The sequence below is a fragment of the Myotis brandtii genome, unplaced genomic scaffold (genome assembly GCF_000412655.1).
Source record: "Myotis brandtii unplaced genomic scaffold, ASM41265v1 scaffold118, whole genome shotgun sequence".
NCBI classification, from domain to species: domain Eukaryota; kingdom Metazoa; phylum Chordata; class Mammalia; order Chiroptera; family Vespertilionidae; genus Myotis; species Myotis brandtii.
Window position 1 is genome coordinate 104,620 of NW_005354090.1, and position 9,370 is coordinate 113,989.

The 9,370-nt window shown below is 41.4% G+C and overlaps 1 protein-coding gene across 2 annotated transcripts in view; it reads right to left on the reverse strand.

The window, feature by feature from the left end:
* Positions 1 to 7,961, reverse strand: part of LOC102260453 (histidine-rich glycoprotein) — a 13,919-nt gene extending 5,958 nt beyond the window's left edge. Inside the window, exons 1-4 of one of the 2 annotated variants that reach the window (XM_014530392.1) lie at positions 7,705 to 7,961; positions 5,462 to 5,578; positions 1,776 to 1,866; positions 484 to 650 (exon numbers count right to left, since the gene is read on the reverse strand). In XM_014530392.1, coding sequence (XP_014385878.1) covers positions 484 to 650; positions 1,776 to 1,866; positions 5,462 to 5,578; positions 7,705 to 7,896 — 567 coding nt within the window. In that variant the 5' untranslated portion in view covers positions 7,897 to 7,961. The remainder of the gene's footprint in view (positions 1 to 483; positions 651 to 1,775; positions 1,867 to 5,461; positions 5,579 to 7,704) is intronic. The other variant, XM_014530394.1, reaches the window with a different exon arrangement.
* Positions 7,962 to 9,370: the final 1,409 nt, after the last annotated feature.

Here is a 9,370-nt window from a genome sequence, read left to right on the forward strand (position 1 = left end):
AGGAGAGCAATAAGGAGCCAGCAGTCCTGGATTGTGAGAGGAATGTCTGACTGCTGGTTTAGGATCCTCAGGATCGGGCCTAAACCGGCAGTCAGACATCCCCCGAGGGGTCCCGGATTGGAGAGGGTGCAGGCTGGGCTGAGGGGACCCCCCCTGTGCAAAAATTTCGTGCACTGGGCCTCTAGTAGATATACAATACATATTCTTTATCTAATCATCTATTGATAGGCACTTAGGTTGCTTCCATATCTTATCTATTGTAAATAATGCTGCAGTGAATTTAAGGATGCATGTATCTTTTTAAATTTGTGTACACTTGAAACTAATATTATATTGAATATTACCTATAAGTTAAAAATTATAATAATAAAAATCATCTGGCCCAAGGAGGCCAGTGGGGAGAGGGTCAATGCAACTGAATTTGTGCCTATGAGATTGGAGCCTGGGCCCTCAGACTCCAGCTGGACATTAGTGGAAACTTATGCCTTGGCCGACTCTCTCCACTTGGTCCACTCTGAAAGAGGCAAAGTCACCATTCTCCTTTTTGTACATCTCAAGGACTTTCTCTGCTTGTTTTCTGTAGACCTCAGTCTCCTCAAAGAAATCCAAGAGTACAGGGCTGTCTTTAGTATTGGCCAATGCGGAAAAGACTGGAGAAAGAAGATGATAGTTTTCTGGCTAAATAGCACTGTCAATGCTGTGACTTAATACATATATGCATGATGGAATCAATAACAATAGCTCCTGTGTTACAGATGGGTGAATTGAGGGTTGGAGAGGCCAAGAAACTTGTTCCAGCAAATCAGCTAATCAACAGCAGAGCTAAACTTAAACCCAGATCCTTCTGATGCTCAAGTCAAGTTGTTACCCTATTCACATGCCCTAACCCCATCATTCGTAAAGTGTGAATATTTTAATAAACTCTTCCTGTCTCTGCCAAGGAGGGAGAGCATCATTAAAATGAAGTTTTGCCCAGAGAGAGAAGATACAGCTCAGTCTTCTTTAAGGCAAACTCCTGAAGGAGTTGCTGGCTGCTGAATTTTTGTATATTGAATTATGAGGAAATTTGTTATTTTTAAAGGAACTCTGTGATAATTCTCTTGGGGAAAGTACATAATAAGAACATAAACTTTATATTCAACACTGGTGGGGCAGGTTTAGGTTCAACATATTTGGGGTGTTTTATGAGGCCAAGTAATTTAATCTCTTTGAACATCTTTTAACTCTAAAATAGAAAGTCTCATAATCTTCAGTCTTGTAATGAGATTAAATGAGACTGCTGTGTAAACTGTAGCATTAATACATAAGTTTTAGATGTTGAAGTAAATATATTGCTAAATACTTTGAAAGTGTACCACACAGAACATCATATTTAATTCTAACAAAGACCCAAAGAGCTAATACTATTATTAGTTTTATTTTACACATTCCTCATGTTAAGTAACTTTCCCTCAAGACCATGCAACTAGGAAATTATGAGATTGGGATTCAAATTCAAGCAAATCTGACTCCAGACAGAGCCTATGTTCTCTATAATGATGCTCTACTGCCTTATGTAGCTTTCTATTTTTTATATATTTAATTTTTTGTAAAGTGTATCAATAACAGGGGGAAACCCTCTTGTGACTCTTTACAGGAGAGTGAGTAATAAGTCCATGAGCATAGGTAGGGACCATTTTTGATATGTATATCATAGTATTATATGTTAAATACCACTGTATGATTGAATTCTATATCAATCTAGAATTAAGTAGTATTTTAACAGATTATCATACCAGAGCTTGTGGTGCAGTTGAAGTCATTCACTCTAAGGTCCTGAAATGCACTCAAACGTGTTGTAGCTATTACCTTACACTGTCCAATCACCTGTAAGAAAGAGAAGTTTATCATTGTGTACTGCTTTCTTCAGATTGAATATGAAGACACAAAAAAAGTGATGCAACATACGTTATTATCCTTTAAAATTTATTTGTGCTTTCTCAACAAATCCTCTCTCTTTTTTTAATAAGTCTTTATTGTTCAGATTATTACAGTTGTTCCTCTTTTTTCTCCCCATAGCTCCCCTCCACCCGGTTCCCACCACACCCCATGCCCTTAACCGCCCCCCCCCACTTATCCTTATCCATAGGTGTTCGATTTTTGTCCAGTCTCTTCCCGCACCCCCCACATCCACTTCCCCCCAGGGAATTGTCAGTCCACTCCCTTTCTATGCCCCTGATTCTATTCTATTCACCAGTTTATTCTGTTCATCATATTTTTTATTCACTTGATTTTTAGATTCACTTGTTGATAGATATGTATTTATCACTTTGTTGTTCATAATTTTTATCTTTACCTTTTTCTTCTTCTTTCTATTCTTAAAGAATACCCTTCAGCATTTCATATAATACTGGCTTGGCAGTGATGATCTCCTTTAGCTTTTTCTTATCTGTGAAGCTCTTTATCTGACCTTCAATTCTAAATGACAGCTTTTCTGGGTAGAGTAAATCTTGGTTGTAGGTTCTTGCTATTCATCACTTTGAATATTTCTTTCCATTCCCTTCTGGCCTGCATAATTTCTGTTGAGAAATCAGCTGACAATCGTATGGGTACTCCCTTGTAGGTAACTAACTGTTTTTCTCTTGCTGCTTTTAAGATTCTCTCTTTGTCTTTTGCCTTTGGCATTTTAATTATGATGTGTCTTGGTGTGGTCCTCTTTGGATTCCTTTTGTTTGGGGTTCTCTGCGCTTCCTGGACTTGTAAGTCTATTTCTTTCACCAGGTAGGGGAAGTTTTCTGTCATTATTTCTTCAAATAGGTTTTCAATATCTTGCCCTCTCTCTTCTTCTGGCACCCCTATAATTCGGATGTTGGTACGCTTGAAGCTGTCCCAGAGGCTCCTTACACTATCTTCGTATTTTTGGATTCTTTTTTCATTTTGCTTTTCCGGTTGGGTGTTTTTTGCTTCTTCGTATTTCAAATCTTTGACTTGATTCTTGCGCTCCTCTGGTCTGCTATTGGGTGTCTGTATAATATTCTTTATTTCAGTCAGTGTATGCTTAATTTCTAGTTGGTTCTTTATCATAGCATCGAGGGTCTCATTAGTTTTCGTGACTCTCTCCTCAAGTTTATTGACAGCTTCTAGCAAATTTTTGCAATCATTTGTGACATGTTTCTTTGTCTCCGCATTTTGGCTGCTTCCCTGTGTTAATAGAGTGGCTTTGTGTGCTAGGTGTCCTATAGGGCCCAGTGGCCCAGCCTCCCTAGTCACCTGACGTAGATGCTCTTGGTGCACCCCTTTGTGGGTCGTGTGCACAATCTTGTTGTAGTTAAGCCTTGATTGCTGTTGGTATCACTGGGAGAAATTGAACTCCAGACCAATTGCCTGTGAGGACCAGTTGTGTCTACAATAAGAAAACTGCTGTGCTGGAAACACCCTTATGGGGCAGGACTTGCTTCAGTGGGGCTTTGGTGCTCACTGAGTCTGCCCCCTGAGTGTGTCTCTTATGGTTCTGAAGAGTTGTAATCTGGTGTGGTCTCACTCTGACTACTGGATACACTGGCTCTTAGATTTCCAAGGAGTTGCAAATTCAGCCACTGCCTGAGGCCACCCAGCAGGAGCTACAGAGACATCTGCAGATTCCTCCTCTTTGTTTGGGGTTTGGAGGTGCCCAGATGAGGAACAGCTGTGAAGCAATGCAGGCTGCTGATGAACCCTAGGCCTTATTTTGGAAGCTCTTGTGTTCTTTGACCCAGCTTCAGTTTGTTAGGTTTTAGGTTGCAAAAGGCCAGGCCATTCATATGCAAAATTCTCTGCACATAGCTTGGGTGGGGTTGTAAATTGGGTGGGGCGGGGTCCCAGGGAATCCTGGGGCAGTGCAAACAGCAATGGTTGCTCATCGCCCCTGCCCCGGATAGGTCCCTGGGTCTCTGTGTCCCATGGCCTGGTGCAGGAACAATGAACATTGTGAGCACCTCTGAGAGAAAGCCACCCTCGAGTTCTGGCCCAATGCTAGACAGTCCAGTTTCTCCCTGTATGAGTCTGGGTCCACAGAGTCTCACCCGGAACTGGAGTTCAGAGCAGTTGGGGACTTGTATCTCCCTCCCAATTGAAAAAGACCACAGCGTACCCAGTTGCCATCCTGTTTCTCGGCCTCTGTAGCTCTGCTCTTCCGCACCTCTGCACTCCTACCAGTCTAGATGCGCTTTTCTCTTTCCCGCTAGTTGTAGGACTTCCACTCAGCCAGCCTTCCCATGGTTCTGAATGATATCCATTTTGTCTTTTAGTTGTAGTTTTGATGTGGTTGTGCGAGGCAGCAAGTTCAGGTGTTTACCTATGCTGCCATCTTGGTTCCTCCCCAATCTTTCTATTCCTGTAGCACAATCATGGAATGTTATTGCAACTGCTCTTGAAGAATAACAAGGAATGATGCCTTAGTTGCCCAGCAAGGTGGTACTTTGCCCTGAAGAATTGTTGAAGTTAGAAATGCAAGCAGAGGCAGTTGAAAGCAGAGCTTCTAAGCATTGTCATTTTCTAGTTGTGTGGCTTTGAACAAGTTATTTAACCTCTCTAAACCTCAAGTTCCTCCCCTGTAAAATGTGACTAGTAATAACCTCCCTGCAGGGTTGTTGTGAAAATTAGTGACTGGAACCTGGATGATGCTCAATAAAGCCAGTGTGAATCAATGGAGGCTGTCCAGGCAGCGTGGCACGCTGGTGGAAACGCGTCATTCAGGTGCTGAGAGGCACGGCCGCTGCTCATCCCCCTCAACAATTCCTCTTTCAAACCTGTATTTTCTTAATCTATTTCTGTGAGTTAATAACATAGGCACCCAAAACCCTCATGAGAACCACAGATAAACTGTTTAAACAGATCATGGCCATATCTCAAACATTTTCAAGAAGAAATAAATGCTAAATTTCTAGGTATGTAAGTGTCTTATTTTCTGGAACTAAAATCTTAGATCTGTGCTTTTTCATCTTTGTGTTCTCCTCCAGTGGCAGACAGCCTGGGATCAGATTACCCATGTGCAAAGCAGCACAAGATCCCCTTCCTCATGATAATTGCAATAATCCCTTTTGGCCACTCCTGGTCATGGGACCAGTCTTCATAGGACACAAGTACAAGTTCATAGATTCTAGACCAATAGACTATCAGGGCCAGATAGGACCTTATAGTTTATCTACTCCAACCTCCTCCTCTTATTTTACAGCTGAGGAGACGGACATCTAGCAACATTAGGCGATTTGCACAAGGTTGTAGCTGGTCATGCTATAACAAGTCCCATTGACATATCTTGAACTGGGTTCCTAGGTATGGCTCTCAAGAGAATATTACTCAAGGTCGACATACTCTTCATGACTCAAAAGACAAACTGGTCTTCGTCTTCCTCTTTTGCTGTGGAATATAGCTACCCTCAGAAAACAGAGTAGACAGAAGTCAAGAATAATAAAATGAGGAGAATGGTATCATGTTTACTTACTATATCAAATAGATATCTAGAAATACTTGGCTCACAGTCATCCCAGTGTTTTCTGGATTGGACTGGACAGTCAGATTCTTTCACATCTAAGACTAGATAATAGACATCTGTGGATTCCTGAAAAATTCCAAGAAAGCAACAGGTGAGTAACACGTGGGAGCCCAGTATGTTTTCATTAGAAACAATCTCTTGATTTCTTAAACAGAATTTCTGTTCCTTTCCAAATCATTGCAGATGTCTACTTTTGTGTCATTTCATCTATTTATTTGAATAAATAGCTTGGAAAAGTTACTTCCAAATGTTCTTTTTAACTGATCATGATGTTGCTTCTGTTTATGAGTTTTAAAAAACAATCACTAAATAGCACCATTTGTTTGGGCAGATATTTTGAAGGTGTAAACCTGGAAATTATAACTGATGACAGCCACATCACGAGCTCCAATCTGTATGCACAATTGTGTCCTCTCACCCAGCTCTTTCCTGAACTTGGACTTCTTGCCTTAATTTCAACTTGCCCAAACCTAAAATCAGCTCTTCTTTTAAAAACCAGCTACTTCTCTCAATTTATCTTGCCTTTTGTCAATGACACCATTAATTATTTCTTGCCTTAGTCGTTGGCTTAAAAAAAAAATGTGACATTAGCTTTGATTTCTTCCTTTGCTTTTGCTATACAATCACCAGGCCTTGAATGGTCTTTCTTTAAAATATCTCATGTCTTTTTTTTTTCATTCTCATTGCCATAAATCCCACCGCCTTGGTCTGTCTTCATTTCCTCATTCCTGAACATGTAATACATCTTTCTAGGTCAAGCCCATGCCCATTTGCATCCATCTCCCCAGGTACACTGTGCTCCCTGCCTCCACTCAGAGGTAGCCCTGGGCTAATTCATCCTGTGTCCTATAATGTGGCAGAGATTCTGGACTGGGACTAGTAGTCACTAAGTTGCTAGTTGAATCCCGAGTCCCTGCACTCATTCTCTGCAACATGTAGAGCCTCCACATCTAATATTTTAAGAAGCATCAAGTTATCTGTTTGTCCTCTGTGATGCTCTATTGTCTGACCTCCCTGATTTTAGTGGTTCCTCCAAAGGGTAGGTTATTTTGGGGAGTGGTGAAGAGAGGCCTCCCTCCTTAATCTCTATCAAGCCCTCAAATCTATTCAAAGTAAGTATATAATCTATGTCAGTAATTTTCAATATTTTCATCTCATGGCACATATACACTAATTACTGAAATTCTGTGGCATATATATATATATATATATATATATATATATATAAAAAAATAGGTATAATTTTTATTCATTCACACCAGATGGCTATTGTGGTGTTGGCTATTGTCATTTTTAAAAATATATATATTTTATATTTGCTGATCTGACAAAAAAGAAAATAGGTATAATTTTGATTCATTCACATTGTATGGCTTTGGTATGTGGGCTGTTGCCCTTTTTCCATTTGACAATCTAAGGAATAAGAGGTCAGTGACCCTGACTAAATAATCAGGTATTGCATGTTTTAAAAATTCCTGTGGCACACCAGTTGAAAATTGCTGATCAAAGTGAGGACAGTAGGCTTGCTTTGCATCAGGATAAGCCTACATTATTTCTTCCACCCTGCTTTCTGTGCAAATCTCACATAGAACTTCTGGAATTCCCCTGCTTGTGTGTAATTACTCTCTAATACTCTCCTTCCTGATTTCTTACCCACATAGAGGTGGTATTCCTGGAATTTCCCTGGAATGCCTTTAACCCAGCCCATCTTCCTGTTCAAATCTGCTTCATTTGGATTTCCCAAATGAAGCATTCTCTTATTCAATGGTAATAGATCTCCTTTCATTAGATTGTCCAGCATCTATAATACTCGGTCACTTAAATATATCCTCCCTTATACAGTGTGTGTGTGTGTGTGTGTGTGTGTGTGTGTAAATGTGTGAGCTGATTCTTATTTCCTTAAGGGCAAGGCTTACAGTTCATTCTAATTTTTCTCTTATAACACTTTGCATTTGATTGCATTCAACGTCAGTGCTTATAAGTATTCACAGATTGATTCATAGTTAAGAACATACTAATAACAGACGTTAGTTTAAAAAAAAAAAGAACATTCTAGAGCAGCAGAAGAAACCAAACAGAAAACCCTGACCAAGGCCATTCCATTGTGCAAAGCAGTAGGCTTAGTGGCTAGCGCCACACTTGCCCCTGGTGCATGGTTTCCCAACTTAGCTCTGCCATTGGCAATTCCTTACCGCTTTGTCCAGGTGGGCATCAGCGACCCGCAGCAACTGAAAAAGGTAGCCATTCGAACGTCCTTTATTGATCAGGTCTAGAGCTTTCCCAGCCAGGGGCTCAGTAGCATTGCAGACTATGGGACTCACAGCATAGGAATATCTAAGTGTGATCCAAAGGATGGAAAGCTGAACGGCAGTGAATGTCTTCATTTTGTTAAAACAGGAAAACCATCCCTTGCTATGGTATACCACAGCAGAGAATTTTATACAGACTTTTTAAACATACACAGACACACACACACACTATTGATTAATCAGTCTTTATAGATTTTTGTTGTGTAAACTGTTTGTTTACCTTGACCCCCAGGTTAAAATCTCAATCAACATGCTGTAAATGATTAATGGGTCCTGGGAACAGAAAGTTGAGACATGCCTCTGATGAGTGGGTGAAACTGTGAGCTGCAAAAATCTGGATATTTCTAGTAGGTACCAGGTCCAAAGTGTTTTTGCCCATAAGCACTGCCTCATTCATTGTTGTGGGGGGTAGGGTAAGCAGTAAAGTAACTTTCCTCCATCTGGCGGTCTGTCTCAGCCAGGGATTGCCACCATCGGTCTCCTTGTTGGATTATAGCACTAGAGGTCTTTAGCAGAAAACAGCCATATTATTTAAGGGAGGACCTGAGTTCAGGTAGAATAAAATGATTAAGAGGTTGTTGCTTTGTAGTCAGAACTGAATTTCAACTCTGTTGTTACCCTCTTCCTGTGTGATGCTGGGTAAACTATGAAATGGCTGAGTTTTTGTTTCCTCATGTATAAAATGGGGATTAATGCCTCCTGGCAGGATTGTTTTGATAATTTAATAAGAAAACATATAAACTAAATAATGCAATTCTTGACACAGATTCAGGTGCTGAATAAATGATGCTATTGACAATTTTTTTTTTGTTATTATTATTATTACTAGAAGCCCCGTGCACAAAAAATTGTGCACTGGTCTGGTGGCCGATGGCATGCCCAATCCCACGGTGTCTGCCCCATCTCCCCCGGTCACAGATGGCAGGACCGGATCCCACGCTGGGGTGGGCGGCGGCTTGGGATCGCGCTGAGGTCTCTGTGGATGTTCAGGCTCCGAAAGCATAGGTTTTCTTTCTTGGTTTTGTTTTTACTTCTTGAAATTGAAATGTATTAAAAAAAAATTTTTTTTTCTGCACCTTTTCGGGTCCCAGGGACCCTGCCACGCACCAGCTGTCCTTTCCCAGCTCGGTGCTCCTCCGAGCTTTTCACGGAGGGGCAACCTTTTAGGTTGCGGGGTGCATTGAGAGAAGCCCAGCTTTCTGAAAGCAAGTGTTTGATTTGGGGATTTGTGGTCTGGCTGAGGAGCCCCCAGGGCCCACTCAGAACAGTGGGGGCAGTCACAGTGAGTGACCAAAGAAACCAGAGAAAAGTTAGGAGGCAATAAACGGTTCAATCTCTAATTCCGCATGTTGCAGGAGCCGAGGTGCGCCCTGGATTTTCCAGGGAGAGAGTGAGCGAATGAGTGTCCACTGCCCCTCACACAGCTGGTCACTTGGAGTGTGACTTTCGCCAGCAAGGGCGTGGACTCAGCCGCCTGAGCCTTGTTCCCGCCTTTGCAGATGCATGTGTGTGTGTGTGTGGAGTGGGGAGAGGCAATTAGGACCAGGAG